Source organism: Aquila chrysaetos, chromosome 3 (assembly GCF_900496995.4).
Source record: "Aquila chrysaetos chrysaetos chromosome 3, bAquChr1.4, whole genome shotgun sequence".
NCBI lineage: Eukaryota > Metazoa > Chordata > Aves > Accipitriformes > Accipitridae > Aquila > Aquila chrysaetos.
The window spans coordinates 40,080,352-40,108,342 of NC_044006.1; the positions used below are offsets into that span (position 1 = coordinate 40,080,352).

At 38.2% G+C, this 27,991-nt stretch overlaps 2 protein-coding genes across 7 annotated transcripts in view; one reads left to right on the forward strand and one right to left on the reverse strand.

The window, feature by feature from the left end:
- The window catches only part of BTD (biotinidase), a 65,294-nt gene that overhangs the window by 16,880 nt on the left and 20,423 nt on the right, over positions 1-27,991 (reverse strand). For 2 of the 6 annotated variants that reach the window (XM_041122311.1, XM_041122310.1), the window contains exon 1: positions 485-780. The exons of 2 other annotated variants lie outside the window; for them this stretch is intronic. In XM_041122311.1, the coding sequence (XP_040978245.1) occupies positions 485-753 (269 nt within the window). In that variant the 5' untranslated portion in view covers positions 754-780. Of the gene's footprint in view, positions 1-484; positions 781-1,287; positions 1,318-27,991 lie in introns of those variants that run through there. 2 more of the 6 variants (XM_041122309.1, XM_030010211.2) reach the window with 2 other exon arrangements.
- On the forward strand, positions 131-27,656 carry HACL1 (2-hydroxyacyl-CoA lyase 1). Its single transcript, XM_030010227.2, has 17 exons — positions 131-325; positions 1,102-1,206; positions 6,600-6,640; positions 7,951-8,031; positions 12,135-12,207; positions 12,733-12,810; positions 14,368-14,462; positions 14,881-14,993; positions 16,683-16,818; positions 17,971-18,076; positions 19,449-19,532; positions 19,836-19,937; positions 21,463-21,617; positions 23,035-23,193; positions 23,502-23,609; positions 24,210-24,396; positions 24,828-27,656. The coding sequence occupies exons 1-17, from the start codon at positions 251-253 to the stop codon at positions 24,858-24,860; spliced, it is 1,731 nt and encodes a 576-aa protein (XP_029866087.1). The 5' UTR covers positions 131-250; the 3' UTR covers positions 24,861-27,656.

Consider the following 27,991-nt stretch of genomic DNA (forward strand, 5'->3'; position numbering starts at 1 on the left):
ATTGGGTGCCCGCTCTAGCCAATAGGAGGCTCCCCCAGCCTTCGCCCTGGTCCCCGCGCCGCCTTGCCAACGGGGGTCAGGGGCGGGTATTCGCGGCCCTCGCGCCCGCCCCCTCCGCTGTCTCATTGGTCGGAAGGCGTGCCACTCGACTGCTCCCGACCTTCGGCCGGGGGCTCTGTTCCGCCCGCTTCCCCGGTGGGCGGCTCCGGCCTGGGCCTGGGTCTGGGTCGGAATCGGAATCGGAACCGGAATGGCCTCCGGGAGCGGTGCGGAGGGGGAGGCTGTCAGCGGGGCCCAGCTCATCGCTGAGTCCCTCAAGGCTCAAGTAAGCGGGCGGGGGGACAGGCGAGCAGGTTCCCTACGGCGGGCGGGCGGGCGGGCAGGGACAGTTCCCGCCGGCCCCGCGGCGGGGCCGGGCCGGGCCGGGTCAGGCCACGGGTGCCCGCGGGGCTGGGGAGAGGCGAGTACGCGCGGCCGGACTCACGCTGGGCGCCGCTGCCGTTCTCCCGGGGGCGGGCGGGAAGGGCTTGCCCCGTCGCTGTGTGGGAAGGAGGGAGGTCCCGCCGCAGCCGGCCAGTGAGCGGGCCCCCGGCCGGTCCCTCCGCCCCCGGCCGGTCCCTCCGCCGCCGCGGGCAGGCGTGAGGCGTTGACTTTCCCCGGTCCTTCATTTCTTCCTTCTTGGTGTTCATTTGCTGTGAAAGCGTAAAAACATGAAGCGCCACGGGGAATTTTCAGAGGAGGTGAAGTTGACATACTGAGACACCGGAAAGTGGTGTAGCAGGGATGTCCCCGGTAAGACGTCGTCAGTAAAAAGCACTAAACATCTGTTGGCTGAGGAGCCGGGCTGAACCGGCTGTTCTGCTCCTCGTAGGCCTCCAAAACCCGGTGCTTTCACAGCTACAGAGGACTGAGCTGCAAACGCCAGCTGGCATCGTATAGGTTTCCACAGCAGCCTGTGAACTTCTATGATGTGAATATATATATGTTGCTACAATTTATTTTTAGACTTCCTGTGTAGTTAGTACAACTGTGCGTGGCATGTGCTTATTAAAGCTATCTTTTGGAAACAATTCTGATTTCTTTTAACATTTTTCTTTTTAGAATATCAAATGCATGTTTGGCGTTGTTGGTATTCCTGTCACTGAAATCGCAATTGCAGCCCAAGCAGTTGGAATAAAATATGTAGGAATGAGAAATGAACAAGCTGTAAGTATTTATCTGTAGCAGGACCAATCCTATCTTTTAACTATTGTATAACAGAATGAAATCCAATTCATGTTTTCTTACTAGAAAGAATGTGGTCTCTGAATGTTCCTGTCCACTTACAGTCATTCCGGAATAAGAGAGAGCATTGGTGCATTGAGCTGGGTGTTTCCTTTTGCTCTTCTTTACCCACTTCCATTTTTAAGTGCCCCCTACTGTTCTAATAAGGGAATTGCAACTTTCTTCATTTTTGGATGCCTTTCTCCAGTAAGGGAGAGAAGATAGGGTGAAAATAGGGAGAAAAAGAATTTGAACAGAGCATTCCAATACAGAAAGAAAAAATGAGATCGATTTTGTCTCCTTCAAGTAATATATTGTCAGATTTTATTTGCCACTTTTTGGGAGGCTCATCCAATCCATTTTTGGTTTTCTGTAGCTTTATATACGTTTTCCAATCTACTTTTCCCTTAAATTTTTTTACTGTCATTGTCTTTTGCTCATGTCTTCCCTTCCAGATTAGGAAAATATTATCATTCTCTCTCTAACTAGTAGTAATTTAATTCCTTTTTTAGGACTTTCTTAGCTATTTTTTTCATTTTTGCTTAGAAGGATATTTTACTTAGGAGTTATTTCCTACAGGCCTGAAAAGGTAGATTATTTTTTTTTCCTTGTCTCTGTTCTGTTCTTGTGGTGTCCAAAGAGGAAGGTTTTCCTGCTGATAGACTTCTCCTGACTATTTTCAATAATAGTGATATCTTTTTTTCCTTAACTGTGTTTTAAAAGCTCACCAAACAGCAAACCATAGAAAGTTGTAACGCTTCTGAATGCTCAAAATCAAGCACAAACATACACTTAGATTCTCGTAGTTGTATATATTTGAGCTTCATTGTCTGGATATCAGAAATTAGACTCAAGCTCATTATCATTTTGATGTTATGCCCCTAGTTCTGGTTTTGTTTGGTTTTCCCCAGTAGTAACTCTTTAAGCTTCAGTAGTTTCTTAAGTGATTTGAGGTTGAATATAATAACCTCAGGTTTATACCTCATTTTCAAAGATAGCTATACAAGCTGGCTAGCTAGCTGCTAGCTATTGGACTGCTAGCAAATCAGCCATCAGCTTTCCATACTCAGAGTTGCTCTACTACGCTTGTCAATCTTCCATAACTGATGCCAACAAATAATTAAATTGCTCGATTATTATCTTATCAGGAGGTTTTTCCTGTGTTTTAACTTGTTTATGGGTCTTGTCTCTCTATGAACACTATTAATTAGAATTTTACCACTTTGTAAAAGGAACTCCTTCTAATATTCTGGACCCGCACAGTATTCAGGTGCCTGTATTTTGTACCAGTGTTCTTTTTCTGTTTTCCACCGTGTAGTTCATAGCCTTCATGGATTGTCCCAGATGTCAACAAAATATTATAATAGTACTTCTCCTAAATCAGGTGATCATGAGCTGTATGTTTTTGCTGTCTAATCCTTACATCCTTATATTGGAATGTGAGAATTTACAGAGGAATGCATGCCTCTGTATGGAAAATCTGTACCATGTGAGAGAGGCAAACATATATAAATATGTTTAAAAGGTGTATTTGATTCCTTTGAAGGGCTGGGAATTCAACATGGTCTTTATATTCCTGTAGGCCATTTAGCCAGTATTCTAGTTTTAGCTTTGGTTATGAACATGATTAAAATTAATTTCCTCATGTGTCTAATTAACAGAAAAGATTGCTTTGCACTGCCAAATGAGATGCTGTCCTATTTATCACTCTTTATTAGACTCTCTTCTGTTAGAGTGAAGAAGACAAGAAACATTCTGCTGTGTTAAATGGTGAGATACTTTTGCTTAGGGGAATAACAGTAATGTGAAGACTTGTTAAAACATCAAAATGTCAGGGTTTCTCTTCTTTGGGAAGTGGAAAAGGATGAGCAAAGATATGTCTTGTAGTGGGGATTTGTTTTCTTTGTCTTCAGTGAAGACATTGAGTAGTTGCTTGGCAGAGGAGAAGGTAAAAGGTTATGCACAGTATATTCAAGATACACTTAATGTTTACACGTGTCATGGTTTTAATTGTCTAAGTTTATTAGTTGTGTGGTCTGGCTGTGGAGGATGTGTATACAGCTGCTTCCTTTATTGGTGAAGGCAGCTGTATAATAATCTGAGATATATGAGTTTTTTCCAGGGGTTGAGTTTCTGCCTCATTTCTGGGCCAGGTGTAGCAAAAGCCCGTAAGGCTGCAGAATAAACTGTTTGACTAGAAAGACCACATTAAAGCATGAAGTTAAAACCTAACTAGTACTACCAGTATCCGTTAGCTAATCTCCTGTGGCCTGTAATATGCCATAAGTTTGCTAGAAGCAGTTTAACGTGTGTCCCATATGTCCCTTGAACACTGAATAGTTGTGTCGCAACTCAATAGGGGCATGTGTTTTGTGTACTGTCCCTGGGTAATTAGAGATTTCTGTGATTGTTTAGAAGACAGATAACCCAGGTCAGTTTTAAACTTCAAAGAAACCCTTTACTAGATTGTTATTCATTAACAACACACATTGCTAATGTTTAGTTCTTAATCTTTAATAATTATCGCTACGTATTCAAAGCAGTCTCTTCTTGATAATCGTATCCTAAGTTAGTTGTGAGCATACAATATGCTGGAGCTGGTGCAGTTCCAGCTGCTGATGGTGCTAGCTGTCAAGGGAATCGGGCTTGACAACCCTTCAGTAAAGGCAGCTGGAACCAAAGTGGGCATCTTTTTTCTCCACCCCTTAGATTCAAGATCTCTTTTTATAAGACCTTTTGGCCTCTGAACAGGTCTTGCCCCTTGGCCTCCGTGCCTGGACTATGGACTGCGTGGTGCTGGATGGCGCTTTCCGAGGCCAAGACAGGTGCCTTATCCTGTTGCACGTCTGTTGCTTTTCTTTTTTGATTTTGTTTTGTTTTTTCCCCTTGCTTAGCCATTGCTGCTTTACCTAAAGCAAAACAGCGTCTTCCCAGATCTCAAAGTTGCACTTTTTCAGTGATGAGTAATTGGCCATTAGCAATTTGTTTATTATTCTGGGACCGCCACTTTCAACCTGTGTCCTTATTTTCAAGGCCCGCACATAAGTCGTATGTGGTAACAAAAGACACTATGTACCGCGCTCAGGTTAATACAGCAGGTTCTCACAATAGGTCGATCACAAGCTCTACAGGCCAGCCCTGGAACATTGGGCATTAGGTGCAATTAACATAAGGGCCTCAGACCTGCCCCTAGGCATGGCAGTACTGTTTTAACTGGGCTTAAGCATTGTTTACTTGCTATGTTGTATTAGTTGGCTTATGTTTGAGTTGAAAACAGACTAATTAAACCCTGCTTAGTGTGCTTGTACTTGTATGGGAGGAACAGGCCTCTGCTTTGGCTACAGTTCAAACCCAGCGCTCATGGGTGGTTGCAAGCTTTTGAGTTCAGTGCCTACATCTAGACTTCCTACGTTTCTTCCTAATGTCGATTGTGGGTTTGATGAGCAATGGCATTTTATATACCTACATCCTTCTTGCCTGTCTGAGGAATATAAGGATCTGGTTTCAGCTGATTATCTGTTAAGGTCACAACACAGTTCATGAGTGCTGTTACTCACATTTTAGTGGTATGTGTGCAAAGTTCATCAGTAAAATGGGTTTTTGTTCTTACTGTTCACACAAAAAAATCTTTTAATTATACCTTCAAAATTATTTACGATCTCTTCTCCTCTAAATACAGATAACTTTAGTCATGTTGCTTTCTTGCAGAAAGAAGCAGTAAAAGTTTTAATGGCAATGACTGTACATGAACCCAAATTCTATGTGCTGCTTTATTTGCCAGTCGGTTCTAAAACATGATTGCCATGGAAACTCAACACCATGCTTTGAGCTCCATTAACAAGATTTTTAGTAACACCTACTCTAAATATTTCTAAACTTTTGCACACAGATATGTCGTCAAATTGTTATCTAATTCTTGAACATTAGTGACATTTTTCTTCTCCATGTTAGAGGCATATGAAAAGTAGAAAGAGATTTTTCTTGTCAATGTACTTTTTTGTCAACAATTCCTTATCCTAACGCTGCAAAGAAAATGTGGGTTTCTTATTATTCCTCTACTAAGCTCCACGCTTTTGCTCAGACAGTTGGTCTGTATCTGTAGGAGCATGCGGATATTAAAGATAGTTTCTCTTTCCGTGTAAAAGCTTCTAAGAAGTCTGTGTTTTCACTCATTTAAGCTGAGATTGCTGTGTTACCTAGAATTACTCATAGGTTTGAAGAAAATATCTAGTAGCTTTGTAAACTTTTAGAAGGAGCTTTTGTGTTACTTATTCTTCTTACCACAATATTACTTAAAAAAACTAAAAAACAAAACAAATAAATAAATAAACAAAATAAAACAAAAAACCCCAAAATCTCAACTCTGTTTAAAAATGAAAGAGGGAGGCTGCAAGACCAGGATCTTACCTTGAGAAAAAAAAAAAAAAAAAAGAAAGAAAAAAAAATGACAAAATCAGTTTTTTCCATTAAGTATTAGACCTTGCTGAATTCAAGACAAAAGCATGAGAATATAAGGGAGTTGGCAATGTTATATATGTGAATCCTTTGGAGTTCTTGGGTCACCTGTAAACTTCTGTTTCTATTTGATCACATATTGTCTTGTTACCAGGTGAAATTTCTATCTGAATGTTTAATATCACTACAGGAATAGCATAAAAACATACTCCTTAATAGTACTGCTGATAAGCTATGCTAACACATGTTGTAGGTGTTACTTTTGTGAAAATTATTCAAAACACAATTTTTGTTTATAATGTCAAAAGTAGCTAAAGCTAAGTGTGGTGCCAGAAATGGAGTGAGAAGTACTTCAGCAGCTCAGCTTGTAAAAGACAATCCCTAATCTTCTGATGAATCTCTCCAGTGTGTGATTTCAACCTTTTGCTTAATTTCTGAACTACAACAAGTTATTCCAGTGATGGCTGGATTTCTGTTTGTTGCCTTTCTCCTGCAAATCCCTCTTCTGTGTTAGTCCAGAAGACAGTGGAAGGCAGAAGTTTCATATGTTGTTCTATTCAATTTGCTTCCCTGGTTTTAGGGGTTTTCTTTCATGTGGTTGTTCTTTCTTTTTTGAATCCCAAATATTCCTTATGTAATATCCTGGAACAACAGGAGCCTGAAATGTGGAGAGGAGTCTTGAGATTTTTCACATAAACCTTCATGAACACACCTGATAATGGGGAGGGTAAAGGGGTGCTTTTACTTACATTTAAGCTCTGATGATCAGGGAAAATTCTGTACCTGCTGATTTTCAGTATTGTTGTTGAAAGTTATGTACAAGATATCATGAAATGTATATATAATAATAATTGTATAATTAACTCCAGTATTTTCAATAGGCCTGTTATGCTGCATCTGCTGTTGGATATTTGACTGGCAGGTACATTCCATATTTATTTATATTTATAATAATGTAATTTATAATATTGACTGTGTTAGACTCAACAGAAGCTAGGAACATTTTTCTATTTTGGAGCTGGGTGTTTTTAGTGTGTGCAGATGTAGGGCAGTTAAAATGGAACATGAATTTTAAAATAACTGTCAATAAAAGTTATCAATATTTCTGTTGTTATCTATCAGAGCAGGAGCAAGAAGGTGCTTAAGCTCATATAATATTGTCCATCTTATAACTTCCTTTATTTTTTCCTTTTTAATATCTGAATAGTAGCTTAACACCATTGGTATGAGGGGCAGAAATCATGCCACCATTGTTTGTTGCAACTTGGTGGACCTGCTATACCTCAATCTCATCATCTGGGTGTATGGTTCAACAAATATCTTATCAATACAGAGACTGATCATATGCCTTCGAGTCTCCCCTGTGCTTCTCCTGACACAAAGTACTGGCTTTTCCTCTTTTACTGCATTTTGCTCTTAATGTTGTTGGGAAGCATTCTGTGGCCTGTGACTTGAGTTGTGCTTCTTAGGTATCCCATGAATCCTTTTCTGAAGTAAAATCTGGTGTCTGCTTGCTCACAAATGCAGACCCGAAGATGCAGGTGATCTTTCTGTATTCTGTCTGCAAGCATGACACCTGTGTTACAGAGTTTTGTAGTTTTTCTTTATTTGAATAATCATCTGAAAGTAGGATTTTTTTTTTTTTATTTTTTTTTTTAATATGTAAAGAGTCTGTAAAGCTACTAGGGAATGGTTAGTAGTTAAGAATGATCATTTTTATCTCATCACATGGAATAACAAGTGCCTCTGCCTGAATTAAACTGTAATAAAATTTTTGTTGAAACAGATGCACTTCTTCCATTGTGAGCTTTCTTCATTGATATCTAGTGCTAACGTGCAGTTGAGAAAAATGCAAACATAAGTGGCTTACCAAGTTCCATATAATTGCTAGATGATGGAGTAAATGTGATAAAAGAAGTAAGGAGCTGTGTTATGATAAGCCTGTGTATGTTGCAGACCTCTGTGTGGGTGGCACATACCAACTGTTCACTTGCTTTTTCAATTGGGTTGGTACAGCTAAATGATTTCTGATTCCCATGTCTATCTTCAGTCCTTCATACAAATCCTTGCCATTTGTGCATTTTGATGACATGAGTAAAACTTTAATATTTTGTATTTCAGCATCTTACTAATTTTTGTTGGTGATTTATTCAGTGTTCCCTGTGCTAACTTTCCTTTTCTCTCCATCTTTTTCTTCTTTTTTTTTTTTTTTTTTTTTCCCCTCCCCTGTAGACCAGGAGTGTGTCTTGTAGTGTCCGGTCCAGGTTTTTTACACGCATTTGGTGGGATGGCAAATGCAACCATGAACTGCTGGTAATTTAACTACTTCCCTTTAAAATTCTAATAATTGTTTGCTGTTATTTGTTGCAGATGTTGAGTTCCACTGTATTTAGTATAGGACTTTTGTTTTTTCTTTCTTGTGGGTAACGAGAAGGGAATTCTTCATTTATCAACCCTAAAAGTAATTTAGTTCCATTTTTTGTATTCTCATGCATAAAAGTCTCCTTTTTGTCCTACCCCATTATGCATGTATTGGAAAATCTATCAGCATACCTGATTGTATGGATACGTTTGAAAATGAAGTCAATATTCAGCCTGTAATGCTTTATTGATCGTGGAAAGTCTTAGAGGGTTTTTCTAAATTTAATTCCACATTGCCTTTGAATTACTGTATTTCCTATGTGAACAAATTGACAACTGCATTGTTAAAATCTGTATTTGCTCCCCATGCAGACATTTAGAGCAGTAATTAAGTATTGAATTAAATAATGTACAGAGTGATAGCGTTTACTCCCACAAGCCTTCAGAGGGACATGGCAACTTTAGCTGGTCTGCCACTGAAAGCTGTTCAGAAAGCTGTATGAGATACTTTGGGTAGGAGCTCTGGTAATACCAAGTGCACATCCTCTGGAGCATTAGGTTAGCAGTGGCTGAGGGACAAGGGAAGCTCAATAATGGAAATGCTAAAAAATCAAGTCTCTGACACTTTGAAAAAAGACCCCTGGTGTTCAAATTCTTTTTTTAAAAAATGAGTTATTGAATAAAGTTTTGCTGTCCCTATGTGACCTTAGGTTAAAAAAAAAATCACATTAAAACCTTGCTTTTGAACAGTCATGGATTTGGTCATATTCATGGCACTTGCTTATGGATTTGCAGGAGGCATTTCTATTTTCTCACAAACTTAATTTTGTTTGAGATGAGGTCTGTTTACCTGACTTGATCTTGCGTAAACCTGTACTCCTGGCAAAAGGTGAAGGGAGTGACTCATCTAGTTTGGCAGAAAATTTGACAATATAGTAGGAGGATTGGTTTTTACTGACCAAACCACAGTGTTTGCCCAATGATTTTTTCCACTGGTTGCATCTGGCTTGCCTTTTGCCTGCCATGTGCCAAAAGGAGAGAAGTAAGCATTTGCAAACCCTAAATTTAGCCTAGTGAAATTAATTTTCCTTGGCTCCTTTGTTAGTAGGCCCTCCACTGAGTGTTTGAGAATCCCAGACATGGTTTCACATTTACTTTTGACTGGCATTACCATTGTAAGAAAGGGTGCTATGCTTTGGAGAGGAAGACTAGGGATTTTTCTGTTAAGTAATCTGCTTTCTAGCCTGTTTCACTAGACAGCAACATGAGTACTTGGGCAGGTACTACAGAGAAGGAGTGTTGCAAGGGAAGAGCAGGAGTAGCTCAAGGAAAAGAAAGGAAAATACGATACACATTGGGGGGTTTGGTTACACTGATGTAATACAGTCTGCCATGAAATGGAACATAAGCCTGTATCATCTCCTCACCTTTCTTCTGGGCATGTACTTCTGCTGCTTGCCCTCTTGACAGCTCTGGCACTTGTCTGCCTTAACAATCACATTCAGTTCATTATTTACTTATTTTTGCTGGGTTGGCTTTTTGCCAGAATAAAGTCATGTTAGATAAGTGATCTAAATCAGCTTACTCTGCAGTCGGGCAAGCATCAAGCACCTAGGCAAGGGAGGGAGTAGATTATGCAGATGGGAGCAGAAGTTAGAGAGGTCTTCCCCTTTCTGTGGCAACAAGGTGTTAAGTCTCCTGCTCTATACCATCCCCTGCGAGGAAGTGGCATGAGGAGACCAATTTGTAGGGCAAGGTTAGCCCTCATCGGTATCTCCCAGGTGTCATGCGATTCCATGGCTTTACACCTGGAATTGTTAATGTGCTACAATGGCTGAGCTTTGTCTCATTTCTTGCAAAAGTAAGGTAATAGTTGAACTGACCCTGCTGGTTCTGACTTTAAATAACTCTGACTAAGCGAGAGTCATTAAAGCTCAGTCTGAGTTGTCCTCCTTGAGCCTGGAGACCCATTCCTCTGATTGTGCTCTGTTTCAGTCTTTTCCAGATGAAAGAAACCTCTCCGGTATCAACTGGAAGAAAGTCAAGCAGTCTGATAGCACAATTTGCTGCCAATTGTGCTTTTAGATTTTATTGCCTGAGCACAGGTTGGCTGAGTAGAAGAGCCTTTGGTTTACCCTGGAAGCTTGTCACAGTGAGCTCTTGGACATGTAAATCTAGCCAACTAGGTAGCTAATGAGGCCTTGGTAAACTGCATTTCCGAGGGTAAAACCTTTTGATATTTCATGTTAAAAATTACCTACCATGCTGCCGCCTTCTCTCATGCCTCATTCTGAGCAAAAGTTTTTGTATCTCAGTTTGGCTATGAGAATAGACTCCAAAGAAGAGTTTGAGATAGTTGGTAAGATTCAGTATACAGTAGCATGGTGAAATACCATACTCTTTACCTGAAGCTGATGTTGAAATTTTCTTCAGTTTACTGAAGTTCTTCTCCTGCAAGTCCATAAGGGTTGCTATTCTTATTAGTTTCACTGTTGTTTTTGACTTAATTTATAAGCACTGCTCTTTAAAATGTCCACGGTATTGTGACAGTAGTACGATGATTTCATTAGGGGTAAAACTTCTTCCTGGTTAAAATTATGTAAACTTTAAAAGTAGAACCAAATCTTTTCAAGATATAGCTGTTGGAGTTGGCTTTCTTAACAGTAGAGCATTTTCTTAATTATATTTCTGTATTGGAAAGTAGTAGTTATTTTGTTTATTAAAACATTTAAATAAATTTGAAAAAGATAATTGAAAGGAACACAGGGTTTGTCATTGTGAAACAAACTGTTTACATATGGATAATCATTTTGCTGAGGGGAGAGAATCGGCAGAATAAAATATCTAGAGCATACACAAAATATTCCATAAGGATTTTTCACAGAGGTAAGATACAGTCTGAAGTTCTTACCTCACTGTGTCAGGGGATTAGAACTGAGATTTTTGATTTGTGGCAGAGAAAGGGCCTGGTTATGAAGCTGGGATCGAGATACACATATCCCCAAATCTTATGGGTGATTGAATTTAGGATTATGCATTGAGCACACTGTAAATGTTTCAGCTTAATACATTGTATAGATAAATGCAGTCAAAGGAAAGGCTATATCTGAAGATAAATTGTTTTGGAGAAAAAGCCTAGAAAGGTATTGACCCAATATTTCAATTTAGTGTGGATGAATGAGCAGATTAATAAGACAGCTTTCTTTTATTGGCTCAGCATTTAGCATTTTAAGGAGTTTGACCTAAAAACTGAATAAAAGACCAGTTTTCATTCACTGTAGGAAAACAATTTATTGTATTTTGTGGAAATGATAATAAAAACATGCTCCTGTGGAGTGTATAACCCATATTCTAAACTGATGCTGCCTTTCTCACATATCCATGAACTAATTTAAGAACAGGACTGCTTGTAGGCGTGTTAATTTTTTGTTCATCTCTTTGGTCTTTGGGGTTTTTTACTAAAAACTGAATGCAGGGAGAAGTGCTGTTGGATAGTCAACTAACTTCTGCTGTGTTCCAAATTGTATACAAATAAAATCTAATATTTCTGAAGAGATTGTTTCCTATTGCGTTTCTTTAGTTCTAGTGTTTGCGCATGTTACAATGCCTGTTATAAACAAACATCTTAATGCTTTTTAGATCAGTCATTACTTTATAGCTTTTTAGATTAGCTGTTGCCATTCCTGTCAAACCACCTTTGTCACCCATGTTATCAAACTTAAATGGAAATTGCTAGCAATATGACTTGCTTTTAGAATTTTTATGCTAGATACAGATCACTTAATATGGCCAGACTGTCTTAAAATTAGTGACGCACAAGCTGCTACTAAGTCTAAGGGCTGACACGCTGATACTTAGAATCCACTTCTGTATTGTGCTGGTCACTTTGTATTCCTGTTGAGATCTGTGGATGCTGAAGGTGCAGAAGATCCCAAGACTAGTAGGATTTGACCATAAGGAAAGTTTACAGATGTGATTGCAGTTATAAAAAAATATATGTATGCTTAAGGTTGGCTTTTGTTTTTTGTTTGTTTTTTTTTTACATACTTTTCTAGGCCTTTGATTGTTATTGGAGGCTCTTCTGACAGAAATCAGGAAACCATGGGAGCTTTCCAAGAATTCCCACAGGTACACAGACATACAACTTTCTGCAGAAAGGTTTCAGTTAAATAATTGATGTTGTTTCTTCATTAGTGTAGGAATAACAATCCCAAATACTAACATTTCCTAACAGATCTTATAATGCTGTTGATTTGCTCCATCTACTGGTTTAAAATTCACATTGTGTCAATACAGCAGACTACCTGGAATGTCTTGTCCATACTCATGTTAGAATTCATGCTCTGTTTTAGGTTCTCAGCTGGTATAAATTGCCTTTCTCTGTCTGTTCTTTCTGAGATGGAAGAAAGCAAAATAAACTTTCCAAGAAAAGAAGTACCACTTTCTGGGGGAAAAAAAAATACTTAAGCACTCAGGGGGATGGGTATGGCTTTGACAGTTTCCACCAGCTGAGGAACTGCATTTCTCTATGTTGGAGTTTTCAGCTTTTTGCTTTCCATTTGGCATTTCTTCCATTTTATTCATGTTGAAATGAGATGGTAATGAGCAAATCACTTTGATAAATCAATGTAATGGTTATATGCATTTATTCAGGTTGAAGCTGGTAGGCTGTACAACAAACTGTCTGTCCGCCCAAGCAGCCTAGAAGTTATTCCTGCTATTATTGAAAAGGTATGAAAAAATACTAAATTAGCAACAGGACATCAGGTAACTGTCTCCTCCTTTATAAGTTTTGAGGGTTTATTTTTTATATAGTTGGTACTATAAATAGTTTGATCCTGCAGATGTTAGATGATGGTTGAGTGTCTAAATTAACAACCAGGGAGGTTTTTCCTATGAACAATGCTGTGGAACAGGTTAGAAATAGATTCTGGTCCAACCTGATGCTTACTGATCCCTGCAGCATTTTTTGTTAGCTTCAGTCAGAGCTGGAAATTTTTTATGAAATAAATGCTTTTGGGGAGAGGTGCAATAACTAGAAATGTAATACTACAAACTCCAGCTCTTTTAGCACTTACTGTGTGAAGGAGATTTGGAGGGGAGGGCAGTGGGGACGGTTGTGTTTGGGTTTTGAGTTTGGTTGTTGGTTCGGTGGGTTTTTTTGAGAGAGTAAGAGAAAACACATCCTTATCTCAATCTTTCAGAAAGGATTACAAAAGTCTCTTGCTACTGCTGTAGCAGTGCTTCAGCCATGTCAGCCTAAATTCTGTATAGAATGATACTGTTTCCAGAAGTGCAAATTCAGCAGAGCATCCACCTGTAATAGAAGAACTGGAATCAAAAGGAATAGTAAATGGAGGCATTGGTTGTCTTGCTTTTTCTCTTTGTGCTACTTTAAATAGAATTCAGCATCAAAGTTTAATTTAGTATTTCCAAACACAACAGCTAATAATGCAGTTCTCATTGTAAATTAAACAAAAAATTTACAGTCTTAATACTGTGCATCTACTAAAAGGCTTCAGCTGGCATATAAGGCAATATGTAAATAGTTCTCAAAACTTGAATTTATTGGTATAAATCAGTCCGTGGGAGCTTTCCTTGTGGTGATTCAGCAATATGAAAAAGCATGTTCCTTCTCTGCCTACAGAAGGGTTTCAGCTGGGATAGAGTTAATTGTCTTCCTAGTAGCTGGTACGGTGTGATGTTTTTGAGTTAGGTATGAGAAGAATGTCAATAACACACTGATGTTTTCAGTTGTTGCTAAGTAGTGTTTAGTCTAAAGTCAAGGATTTTTCAGCTTCTCATGCCCAGCCAGAGAGAAAGCTGGAGGGGCACAAGAAGTTGGCACAGGACACAGCCAGGGCGGTTGACCCAAACCGGCAAAAGGGGTATTCCATACCATGTGACATCATGCCCAATATATAAACTGGGGGAGTGGGGGCGAGGGGGATCGCCGCTCGGGGACTAACTGGGCATCGGTCAGCAAGTGGTGAGCAATTGCATTGTGCATCACTTGTATCTTCTAATCCTTCTATTATTACTATTGTCATTTTATTAGTGTTATCGTTATTAGTTTCTTCTTTTCTGTTCTATTAACCTGTTCTTATCTCAACCCACGAGTTTTACTTCTTTTCCTGATTTTCTCACCCATCCCACTGGGTGGGGGGGAGTGAGTGAGCGGCTGCATGGTGCTTAGTTGCTGACTGGGGTTAAACCACCACATTTACACACAAAGATTTTTAAAATCCTTTCAAACCATGGTTAAAACTGTGATTACCTGTTTTCTAGGCTGTAAGAACCAGCATGTATGGTCGTCCAGGTTCCTGCTATATTGACATACCTGGGGATTTTGTGAATCTTCAGGTGAATAAGAGCTCTGTCAAGTGCGTAAAGATTATGTTCATTATTTTTCAAGTCACTGAATAAAAGAAATTTTAGTTTTAAGTTACTCTTGTATTTTCTTTTCTTAAAACAAGAAAATCCAGCCTCTAAATTTAACGTTCCATCATAATGTGATATAGATTATAGTTTGCAATGCAATGTGCAAAAAGGAATGAATTAACATGATCGTAATACAATGATGTCACTTTGTAAATCTCTGGAAAAACACTACCTATGAGATTGAAGAAACATGCAAGAAAAACTTCAAAGCCTGTTTTAAAAAAAATATATCCTGTTCTGATAAATGCTGTAACATGGTGTGTAGCAACTGTGGGTTTTATGCCAAACAATAGTTCTGTCTTTCAACATTTCTTGTTTTGAATTTTTTAAGGAGCTTCTTTTGTTTTGCTTGACTTCTAGGTACGTGGAATGCTGCCTGCCACCTCCCATCAGCATGGCCGAATGCTCTGCTGTATCCAAAGCAGCATCTATCATTGGTCTTTCCAAGCAGCCTCTGCTAATCATTGGCAAAGGTAGCATGCTTTAATGTAGCTTTGAACTGTACTAGTTTGGGACAAGAACAACGACTAAAGTGATTTCTTTTCCCTATAAGTGCTAGCCATGTCCTTTTCGCTCTCTATTAAAACAAACAAACAACCGAAACAAAAACCACAAACTTCATCGAAATTTGATGTTAAAATCTGCTCTGTTTTTAGAATATTTTTATTCTATTGTGTAACTTGTCTTTTTCATCTAGTTTAAGAAAAAAGTCAATTGATAAAATAAAAGTTTAAGTAGAAAAAAATTGGATAACCGTTGTCTTAAGTCTAGAGCCAGTACCAAGGGATCGCTTCCAAAATTCCAAACAAATTCTGTTAGAATACAGAAGTGATATTCTCTGTCTGATGCTCTGGCATATATAGCAAGAATCAGAATAACCAAAGGTCATTTTTCGATTTGGACTGACTGAAAGTGCCAGCCTGCCTGTATGGAGACATGAAGCAACACAGCAGGTGTTGCTGTTAATGCTGTTTTACAGACTTTCCATTGTACTCTGCCAGTGTATTTCATTCCTGAAATAGAGGTGTCCCTAAAGATAGAGGATAATTATTCACTGTGCTGGTTCACGTATTTTGTCCTTCCTTGTGGAATGTTAGTCATTGCAGTGGCGTTTCTGTTGAAGATATGGGTCTGCTAGTAACAGAATTGATGTAACCAACTTGTTTCACGCAATCTGTTTTCCTGCAGATGTGGGAACGATCTATATCTTGGAGAGAGGTTCTATGTTTAATCAGGGAGTGAAATGATTGAGATGAGAAGGATCTTATCATTGATTAGGTAATGAAATAATAGACAGAAGGTAGATCGGGAGAGGTTGGGGTTTTTTCCCTCTCTCTGGCTTGATACACATGAACAAAAGGGTGTACTTTGAAAGGGAAAGGTAGAAAACTCAAAAATACATAGATATATGTTTTGTTGATGTCAACAGTTGAGAATCTACTTAACATGTATCTGGACTTTCTGCTATATATTTTTGTTAGCAGAAATTTTGGAAGAAATACAGAAGTTTATTCTTCAGGATTTAAGGCTCTTGGACTTAAATCATTGCACAAGGACCAATCAGTTATTCTAGATTGCCTGGGCAACCTTATTTGAGCAGCCATGAACTGAAAGTAGCATCACAGTAAATGTATGCACAAACACATATCTTTACAAGATCTTCTTTGGGCTTCTCTTTTTTCACTAAAGGCTTATAGTGGACCTGTTTGGACAGATTGTTATGGAGCATGTGGTACGACGGTATGCAAGGGGCAAGCAAAAAATGGCATGACACAGCACAAAGGTCATCTCCTGTTGCTGCTGCAGAAGTCTCTGCCCCATAATACCAAACTTCACCCACTCAAAATTGTTGTTTTAGATAAACAAAATCTCCTGTTCTTCCCTGCCCTGCTTTACAGAAATAGCTAAGTAGTTCAGCTTAAGTCTTAAAAAAAAAAAAAAAAAAAAAAAAAAAAAGCTTTTGTCAAAAATATGGGAAATTTGAACCCAAATACCTGTAGTTTGGCATGTTATGTTTTGAGTTCTCCAGAATGAAAAATAACAGTTAGCTTTCATAATGAGAAATAGTACTCTTTCTGCCATGAATGTAATCAGGTTAATTGAAGTTGAAGTGAATACAGTAGGTTTCTGTAGTATTAAGCAGTCTTTTTCATTTCATTCAGGTGCTGCTTATTCACATGCTGAAAACAACATCAGAAAGTTGGTGGACCTTTGTGGACTGCCTTTTTTGCCTACACCAATGGCAAAAGGAGTAGTTCCTGATAACCATCCAAATTGTGTAGCTGCAGCAAGATCAACGTAAATATAAAACAAGGCTTCTAATCCTAACATCTGAGAAACAACTAGGAATTGTGGTGGTCTACACATGCCAGGGAAGCCAAAATTCATACAACAAAAATTTTTCAACCACATTTTACACTGCATTTTAGAGCACTGAAGATCTTTGCTTGGAAAGAGACAACAGATTTAGGTGGATCACTTTTAACAATGCCTAGAATGCTGGCCAGGAAGATACTTTATCTGAGAGCTAATACTCTGTAACTATGAAACCTATGGCAAGTAAATGTATCAATGTTGTTAGTATGTATTTCATAACATAAAATGAAACAGGCAAACAGTTTATGTTAAACATTTAACTTGGTGCACTAGACAAACTACTAGCTTTTTATTTTAACACCATAAACAGAAGCTTAAGATGCACACATTGCAGTTGAAGTTTTGCTATCTGCTGTCTCTGCATGGTGTTTGCAATACACCATCACTAAATCACACTTCATCTAAAAAGAAAAATAATGTATTTAAAACTACACTGAAGGACTATGTTTAAAGTAATTTATAAGGGGTTTTTTTGGCTTTTGGCAAAATTAATGTGAATGGACTATAAGAGCCCTACTAGGTATGAATATGCACAGAGTCAGCTTGCAGGTGGAGCATTTATATACTTAGAGATTAAAATATTTTCCGTTGTTGAACATCTTAGCTTTATCACTGTTAAGCATGCTGTTAAGAAAAATGGAGAATAAAATATTATACCAAATATTGTCTACCCAGCTGAAAGGTAGATTAACACGAGTCTAAACTGAGAGGTCCACAACAATCTTAATTTTGGCACCCACTGTTGCCAGTGTCACAGTAGTGAGTCTTTTGCTTTAACCTCAGCATCATTATAGCATCTTGTTAGTCTCCTAGTGTAATGATTCCTTTCCCAAACACAGTGTATCAGGAAAAGAGTAATTTTCTTCTTGAGTTCCTAAACTCAAGAATGCCTTGATGATTGGCTGTGTAAAAGGACATAGGGTTTTGGGGCTAAGCAAGCAGCTTAGAGGAAGGAAGGAGTATATGTATATTCTGGGGTTTGCTGTGGTGGTTAAGATTACTTCTAATTTTGAAAACACTATTGAATTTAATAATAATTTATCTTTATCTGATTCTCTTATTTCCCTTTATTAGGGCGTTACAGCATGCTGATGTAATCATCTTGCTTGGTGCAAGGTTGAATTGGATTTTGCATTTTGGTCTTCCACCAAGGTTTCGACAAGATGTAAAGGTTATTCAGGTAAGCATGAAAATGATTGTCACTTGAAGGAAGTCCTCTGTGTTCTAGCATTGCCTAGAGCAGTTATTGTAAATTATTTTGGTAGTGTACTTCATGTGGCAAATACTGCCCTATGGACAGTGCAGTACAGTGCATATTACAGTAGTTCTCCAGAAATACTTCTGACTTCTTTAAATTTTTATTTTTTTTACTTCCTTATTTTTTCTAAAAATGGTTACAGCATTGTTCCAGCTATCAAGGACTTGGTGCTGTAATGAGGAGGGCAGACACTTCTATGTAGCTGACTAATACAGGATTAGACTCATGATACTTGTGTGATCTTTGGAGCACTGGAATTTCTGTGATTGAAAGCAAATTGTCTTGAAATTGTGAAACCTTTCATACTGTTTGACAGTGCTCTCCGCTGGATTTTTTGAAATAGTATTGCTTTTAGATCCAGAGTCAGTCGAAGAAAAGAAAGGCTATTTAACTAATTAATGTATTTGGCAATCTGCCAGCTCTTAGAAAGACAAGTCATTAAATTGTTTATGTCCTTAAAAAAAAAAAAATCTCCTCCCTTAGAGTCTGTGATCAAAGAGTAGTAGTTGATTCGGTGTGCTGACTGGCCTGCCTTCACTGATCTGGAACATAATCTTGGCTTCCAAACTTTGCATCTTTTCTAGAGGAATAACATACATTTTTAAGCTAGAATTCCTTTTGACTTATGAAATAATACATCTTTTATGTTTCCTTTTTCTGAAGAATGTAAAGAAAAATATTTTTTCATCTCACGTAAATTAATTTTTTTCACTGTCAAGGGTTAGTATTAAAATACTAATTCAGTTCATAGTCTGTGTGACCTGGTCATAAGTCAGTGTTCCATGTAACCTTAGAGGTGTCATACATCACTGCTAAAGAAAGTGGATAAGTTTCTTCAGTGGCTGCAATTTACTTTTCAGTTTGTTCATACTAGCCAAATTCTTACTGCCAAGTGGCATACACAAACTTTTCTCAGTAAGAAAATTACTGCTTTATATAGACCTTAAGGGTATACCCAAGCCTAGATTTTTAGTTCTTGTATAATTATCACTAAAATCACCACCTTATTCTCCTTAATGTTCTAATAAAGCTCTATACTGTCTGCAAGAGCTTGAAAGAAGCAAGCAGTCAATTTAAGGATATATATGAACTTTTATTAAAATGGGTATGTACCAGAGGATTTTACTTTGAATAAAGGATTTCCTGATGTCATTTCAATGAAAGGCAGAGGAAGTTATCTGTACAGCCAAAATAAGGTATGAAGACATTGTTAGACAATGTTCCTCACTTGAACTGAAAAAAAATTCTCTTTAATATCCTTGAGTTAACAGTGGTCTTTCTTTTTGAAATATAGATTGATATTTGTGCAGAAGAGCTGGGGAATAATGTGAGGCCAGCTGCAATTTTATTAGGTGACATAAACGCTGTGACTAAGCAGGTAATGTAATGTCAGGTGTCCTCCTGTTTTGACCTTGGTTTCCTCTGATATATATAAAGTAAGTTACCAGTTAAAAAAAAAAAAAAAATACCCCAAACAAACCAACACAAACTGTTCAAGGAAAACCATTGTTCAGGCAACATACACTGTGCATCCAGTCTATTCCCAAATTAAATGTTAAAGATTCTGATTAGCGTTACTGTGGTTGTGCTGGGATCTTTCTTGATAACATTTTTCTTGATGCTTGTGATGGTTTTTGGATATGTTGAAAGAAATATCTGCAACATTTCAATGTTGTTCCAGCTCTTAGAAGAATTCAGCAAAAGACCATTGAAATATCCTTCTAATTCAGAGTGGTGGAAGAGGCTGAGAGCGAAAATAATGACCAATGAAGAAAGATCAAAGGTAGTATTATATTGAAAAAAAGAGGAGGCTTCTCACCTTAACAGGTATTGATGCATAGTCAGTTTTGTCACTGGTCTATATCCAAGCTCCTCAATTACTTCTGACAGTCACGTAACCCAGACTTTGAAAATTTATACCATTCTGGTACAGGCTTACTCCTGTCAGGCTTATGAACTGGTAAGTTAAGTCTTAATACTTAACTGTAAGTTAAGTATTCTAGGTTTTGTATAAATTCAAACTGAGTGGAAGTCATTGAACTTTGGGATTGGGTTCTTAAAGCCAGTGGTAGAAGACCACAGCCAGAGCTGCTGTGTTATGGGCAATGACTTCCAAGCAATGGACAGGTACTCCAGGTACCTCCAAATACTCCAAGGGGAAGCTAGCTTACGTGAAGATGCATTCTTAGTTTTCTTCTGTAATTGTGCTGTTTAGCTCTTTAACAATGCTGGTGAAAGTGTAATCTGTGTTAAAAGCAAGTAGCTATTAAGGCCAAAAGACCACAGATGCTTGGCATGTGCTTAACTTTATGCAACTCATATTCTGCATGTTTCAAGATTGGGATCTAAAATAAATTCATTCTAGCAGATCACTCTTTTGAACTACCTCCCAGCACACAGATGACAGCTCACTTAGGGTTATCAATAGTCAAACATATGTGCAGAAAAATTTCATGTGTGTCGTGGTTTAACCCCAGCCAGCAACTAAGCACCACGCAGCCGCTCACTCACTCCCCCCCACCCAGTGGGATGGGTGAGAAAATTGGGAAAAGAAGTAAAACTCGTGGGTTGAGATAAGAATGGTTTAATAGAACAGAAAAGAAGAAACTAATAATGATAACACTAATAAAATGACAGCAGCAATAACAAAAGGATTGGAATGTACAAATGATGCGCAGTGCAATTGCTCACCACCTGCCAATCGACACCCAGCTAGTCCCCGAGCGGCGATCCCCCGCCCCCACTCCCCCCAGTTCCTATACTAGATGGGACATCACATGGTATGGAATACCCCTTTGGCCAGTTTGGGTCAGCTGTCCTGGCTGTGTCCTGTGCCATCTTCTTGTGCCCCTCCAGCTTTCTCGCTGGCTGGGCATGAGAAGCTGAAAAATCCTTGACTTGAGACTAAACACTACTTAGCGACAACTGAAAACATCAGTGTGTTATCAACATTCTTCTCATACCTAACTCAAAAACATAGCACCATACCAGCTACTAGGAAGACAATTAACTCTATCCCGGCTGAAACCAGGACAATGTGCCTCTCAGGTTAAACTGAGTTTTAATAGCTTCCTGTTAATGATAGGCCATCCAAGGGTTGCTGAGCTGAGTGAGCCTCTGACAAATACATTGTGTCACCAGGATAGGTACAGAAGGAGTGACCTTGATGTAGTGCATGAAAGACCAAATACTTCAGCCTTACCTAGCAGAGTACATTTTTATTCCCATCATTACTATTTACATGTCTCAGTTCTGTACCTTATTATAAATTATATCCGTAGGAGTTACTAATATCTCTTATTTTTAAGGGATTAGCATTACAGAAATCCCTGCCTATGAATTATTACACAGTCTTCCATCACATCAGAGAACTGATACCCAAGGACTGCATCTTAGTAAGTGAGGGAGCAAACACCATGGACATTGGACGAACTATGCTTCCAAATTACTATCCCCGTCAAAGGTGTGGTATTTTCTTTGTTGTGCTGACTCAACAGGCTAGATCTATGTATAAATGTTTTCATTTAGCTGCAAAGTATGATGGTCCAGAATTTTTGTAATCCTTTTTAAAGGTTCTAAATAAAAAAAAAAAAGTTTAGTATGTTGGGAGAGGGGTTAAGGGAAGTTTTCCACTCATATACTGGTGTCCTGTCATAGATTTTAACAATTCTCTGCAACTTGTCTGTGTGCTCTGCAACAGAATGGTGATAGCTTCTCACTCTTTTGTGGGAAGTGAGTGAGGAGAATCATGTTGAATTCCTTGATCTAGATCTTTATTTTTGTGCTCAGAGTCCATGGTAAAATAAAAACAATCATTGGGATTCTCATGTTGAAAAGAATTCATACAAATAGTTTTTCTTTGAAACACACCTAAAAATGGGGACAACTTAAGAAGAATCAACTAATTTTGAAAATTGAATTATATATTGGGCACCCTTTCACATAAACCTGCATGCCTAAAATGTAGGTATTCAAATTTGGAAGTGTTGGTATATCACTTCAATCATTATATGTAGTCTAGTTTTAGTGTAAGTAGGAATTAAGTGCTGTTTCTTGAATGGGGGGAAAAGGTGAGTTCTGTCTGGTGAGGACAAACTTCTGATCTGACTGTGAAGCTTGCGTCTTCCTGTGAAAGTAGCACTAAAGTCATAAATGAACCTAAATACTTCTTTGTGAACAAAAAACAACCAACAAACCAAAAAAACCCCCATACTTCCACTAAAGTTGGGGGAAGAGTTTGCATTTTTCCCCCTTATTTAAAACAAGGGCACAGTAATGTTAACAATTCTCTTTTCAGATTGCATTGCGCGTATCTGAAAGCAAATATGAAAAGTTAACCCTAGAATAATCTAGTTCTTTATGTACTTTTGTGTCCATTATGTGCTTCTGACTGAAGTGATGTAACTTAATTACAGCTTTCAATTTGATTTCAAAAGTTGAACAGAAGACTAAAATTTGAACAACAGTATTTAACCGATGGCTTTCAGACTTCTAGTTATATTTTCAAAGAATTTATATATACAAAGATTTCATGTAGTCTGCCTATCTCTACAATAATTGAATGTTTTTGAAATATTGTTACTATGCAAGCTAAAAGCATACAGGAATAGTTCTTTATTGTAGTACAACTAGTGTATAAGAGTTCCTAATTTTAATTAAAGTTCCAGTGTGTTTATATCACTGAAAACATTTGCAGTCTTATCAAAAGTTTGACTGACTGTAATAATCTCTATATCTGGTATCTCTTTATACCAATTGTTTATGAAACAGTATTTGAATAGTATATGGCAAATTTTTAAAAGTAAAGATGAGTTACCATGGATTAACTTAAAAGTTTGAGTAGAAATAAAGGGCTAGTAATTCTGTATTCTTCCCTTTAGGCTTGATGCAGGTACTTTTGGAACAATGGGAGTTGGACTGGGTTTTGCTATAGCAGCTGCGATGGTAGCTAAAGACGGAACACCTGAAAAGCGAGTCATCTGCATAGAAGGAGATAGTGCTTTTGGATTTTCTGGGATGGAAGTGGAGACTATTTGCAGGTAACTGTTTTTTGCTCAAGAAGACTCTCTTCACATATTGCTGGGATCAATTTAACTAGAAGGCCAAGGACACCACTGTTAGATGGGGTACTCTTAAAAGCACATGAAAACAAGCCAAAAAATATACATGGTTGTTTTTATGCTGTTGTGACATGTGTTACCAGTGATGAGTAGATCATGTTTCAGGTGGAAGTTATTTTTTTTTTTTTTTTTAATTTATTTTACTTTTAAGGAAAAGTAACACTTTTAACACCTTAGAGAAGGGTGCAAGTATTTCAGAATTCTTCCAAATGCATCTTTTTTTATAGATACAACTTGCCAATCCTGATTATTGTAGTAAACAACAATGGGATTTACACTGGTTTGGATGCAGATGCCTGGAAGGAGATGTCAAAGTTTGGAGATCTTGCTACATGGTGAGCATCTTCAAAGTATGCCCTGTTAATTAAGGAAGAACTGACAAAAATAGTCATTCTCTTCACTTTTAATGCTTTGTGATCCAGATTGAAATTTTTCATAGTGAACTTGGTCCTGACCTAAGTTTGTGTAAGTAACAACCAGTTACCAAAAGCAAGCAACCAACCTAATTCCACACTATTGTTTACAAGCAGTGCAGCAGAGAGATGACTCTCTATTAGTTGTCTCAGGTTCCTGCAGCAGTTCAGGCCACACAGTACAGAGTTCATAGTGGGCTAACCTCCAAAATCATGATAATCTCCAAAATTACCTGAGACTTGTGTTCTGAGTTTACACTGGGCTTCTGCAGCTGAGATCTCTGTACCAAGAGAGCTAGACTAAAGCTTTGCTCAGGAACATCTCCAGAAGATGAAAATGAGTATGCTACCCTATAAACACAGCTTAAGCGGTATAGGAAACATAGTTCTTCCAGACCGGAAGAATTCATCGGCCCAGCACAATAATCATCTTACACTTTAAAATCAGTGCTGAAGTAATTAAATTGGTCAGTCTGGCAATTCTTCCCTGCCATTAATCAGAGTGTTTCCATTTCATTACAGTGTACCTCCTGTTTCTCTCTTGCCGAATTCACACTATGAGGAAATTATGCCTGCCTTTGGAGGTAAAGGATACTTTGTTAAAACTCCAGAAGAATTGCAGAATGCTCTGAAAGCAAGCCTGACTGACAAGCAAACACCTTCTCTTATAAATGTAATGATTGATCCACAGTCTGAGAGAAAGAAACAGGTATGTGTATGTTTCCCTTTCTTTTTCTGCAAGCTTCATGTGGGCAAGCCTCTGAAATCCTCTGGAAGTATCACTTAAACCGCAGAGAAAGCAGAGATAGTTGCAAGGCAGAAAGATTGTCTTTAGATTTGCAAGATAGGAGAATGGGTGCTTTTACACTGTTCCATCTGCTTTCCTTGTTCTTTGGTTTGTTTTTGTTTTGGTTTTTTTTTCTCCATTAGCTATTATTAATGCATAGTGTCTTTTAATGACTGTTTCCAGAATTTATGGTTGTTCCTTTTCATTCCTGACAAAATGAGACAAAACATTTTGAGCAGTCTTTATTTCCTGTGGATTCCATCTGGTAGTTAATACATATTTGTATCCTGTTCCTCTTAATGTTTGTCCATTCTGATATGTTTTTATTCTGGGGGGGGGGGTTTTGCTTCCAGGAATTTCCCTGGCTGACCCGTTCTAACTTGTAGTAGAAGATGAAGATAATGGTGGTGCAAGGCAGTGTGTTAAGCAAAACTAAATTGCCTTCCAGAAGTGGAACTGGTACAACTCTATTTTACATAAGCATTGGAACAAAGTGAGATTTTAGAACTGCTATTAGAGGAATCATTACATGCTGAAATTAAGTAATTGTAAAATGAAAGAGACACACATGGATGTATACCAGGCCTTCTAGCAGATTGTACAGAAACACTGATGATAAAATTATATACTTTTTCTTTTCCTCAGAGTCATACCTATCAAGATTTGTGAATTAAAATCTTGGGTGTTCTGGACAAAGGGAGTAAGCTGAGGGGTTTATGCTGACTGAAACATAGAAGTTTTTGGCAGTCTGCAGTTATACTAGCTTCATTTTTAACTGACCACTAGGAAGCTACTTGTTAGAGACTTTGTCCTGTAAGGACCAAAACAAAGCATCTTGTTGTGACAAAGTGCTGACTGGCCTCATGATGCATTGAAGCCCCTTGGGTTGATACTTGCTTCATAATTTTAAAGGTTGCTTTTTCAGCTTCTACTGCAGGTAGAAGTAGTGTATTAAAAAGTGAGACTTACTTAAGGGCGAAGTTTTTGTCTGTTGCATTTGCTTTTGTTAACTGGGACTTATGGTGCTTGTAGGAAAAAAAAAACCCTTAGATTTTTGTTTGAAGCTTTGCTCTTTACAAAGGCACTGTCATCCTTATAGGCTGAAAACAGGACTGGATTTATTAGTGAGGTTTCCAGGATTAATAGGTCATAAATCTTTATAATCAGAAGCATTTAAAAAAACCAAACAACAATGAAAGAAAAAAAGAAAAACAAAAAAACCTCTCACCAGAACAACAACAACAAAGTGTTGGGCTGGAGCTTAATGTTCAGTTTGGCTGGCATCACAAAGCAACCACCAGCATTCATGCTGTGGCTGGCTAATTGTGCAACAAAGGTTCTTCATATAATGTATTTACTGTATAGAAACTTAGTGCCCAACTCACACTGACTGTGATGCAAAGATGCTTTAAAGTGGATAATTGGCCTACCTGAGGTTATATCTACTGTGTTTTCATCTGTTGTTGCATCTGACAATCTGACTTAGAGCTCAGACTTTAAAATTGAACTAATTCTTTCTCTATGCTTCTATCATGGCGTACAGCAACTACTATTCAGTATACTACTAAGCAGGTTACTTTATATTTACATCTGTTCTTAAGTGCACTGGGAGGTTCTTTGTTGTTACATAGGTAAAAGGGAAAATTCTGGCTCTGATTTGGGTTTTGATTGCTTTATTGTCTATTATTCCATTGACATTAAGTGTTAGTTAACTAGTGGTAGGCACTTGGATGACCCAAGAGGGAGGAGGACTGGGCTGGCAGGGGATCCTGGCCTACAGTTAGGTTTGTTGCAAAAAGCTTGGCTTATTAGTTCTTGCACTTCAGCCTGGGTCTGGCAAAGGCCATGGGTTACTGTTAGGCAGAGGAATGTCTCTGCACACTCGTGCAGAAAGCTAGTATCTGACAAGAGCAAGAGTACCACAGTCTGACTAGAGGTACCACTATTTGCTGTGTGTGGGAACAGCCATGTGGCACTGGGAATGCTTGAGTCAAGAAAGGTAATATCCTTAGGAGCCCTAAGAAGTGCAAGAAGATAAAATCTGTAGAATGGATGCAACTCATGAATGAGCATAAGGCTGCTGTGATGGCAGAGTTGCTATGTTCTCGGGGCTGCTCTGCAAGGGATGTGGAACAACGTTGGATCTGGTCACCGATTTTGTCTCATTCTTCTTTTTAACTCCTAAAAATTGATTTTTATATGTTGCAGTGATTAAACATAATCCATTATGATGATGTAAAATATCTGTAAGAGTTAATGCTGGGACTGACCACAGGGCAGATCATTTGCATTGGATAAGCAAATGCAGATATTCTTGTTTTATATTTGAAAATTAATAAAAAGTTATTTTCATACTGTTTCTCCTTTAATGAGAGTATTTGAATTATATCAGCATTTTGTGTCAGCTGTCGGAAATCAGCTTACGTTGGATTTTTAGAAAAGTTGTTGAATAGTCACAGTAACATGCATAATTCATTTTAATAAGTCAAGACACCTGGAAAATGGAAAGCAAAGAGTTTGAAACTGTGGGGAGGCGATAACATATTGATAACATATTTGGATTTCACTGAGCTTTTAAAAAGCTCAAAGAAGAATTAATACTGCATTTCTTATAGCTTTAAAACAGACTAATACCATGATATAATAAAAATTCTTAGGTTGTTATTAATTAGGGTTTTTTGTGAAGAGAGAGTGCACAATTTCCGTATAAAACCAAGGAGAGTGAAATCTGTACTACTTTGTTTATATAGCTTACCTGCTTGATACTATGTTTTACGTCATGGAGTTGCATCTAAGTGAGGTGTTAGGCAGATAAAACTGTGTGAAAGACAAAGTTTTGGAGATGAGACAGGAACAAGTTATCTCTGAAATGTCCCAATTTTATTAAAAGGAGCAAAAAATTACAGATGATGTAAGTTTGGGGAATGCTGACCCATTTGACTTTAGCCAAGTGGAAATTTTTCTTCAAGACCAGAGCATGGAATTAAAAGTATTGAACAGACTCAAGATGCCAAACTCAAGAGGAAGAAAATGCCTGGGCCTCAGCTGAGGGAAGATACTGTGCAAGAGGTACTGTGTGTAATTTACTGAGACATACCAGGAGAAGATAGTGTTTAAATAAGGCAGAGTTCCAAATCTTTCTTATCATGGCTTTCAGGTAAATAAAGAATATTTGAAATTTTGATATACCTGTTATGGGTGACCTCCATCATTCATTAGTCTAGTTCCTGTGAAAACTTTCTTACAGGGGCCTGCTCAGTTCATGTGGTTGGGAAACCCAGTTCAGGCCAGCAACACTTCTCCTTTTCAGAGAGGACACCGGCATGCATGAAAGGGGTTGGAACCTGGGACCAACAAGTGGTATGGGGGAGGTATTACAGAGATGTCCAAAACCCAGCAGGTAATTTAACTATGGGACCGCAGGTGAAATCAGCAGCAGCCACAATGAAATGGCCAGGTATAAAGAATAAGAAGTAAGGTTTGTTATTGTCTCAGCACCTCACAAGATGGTGTAAGG

Coding starts and splice junctions, on each gene's coding strand:
- HACL1 (XM_030010227.2), top strand. CDS start 251: ATGGCCTCCGGGAGCGGTGCGGAGGGGGAGGCTGTCAGCGGGGCCCAG. Junction 14,994..16,682: donor TCTGCTAATCATTGGCAAAG/GTAGCATGCTTT, acceptor CATTTCATTCAG/GTGCTGCTTATTCACATGCT. Junction 19,533..19,835: donor TAAACGCTGTGACTAAGCAG/GTAATGTAATGT, acceptor ATGTTGTTCCAG/CTCTTAGAAGAATTCAGCAA.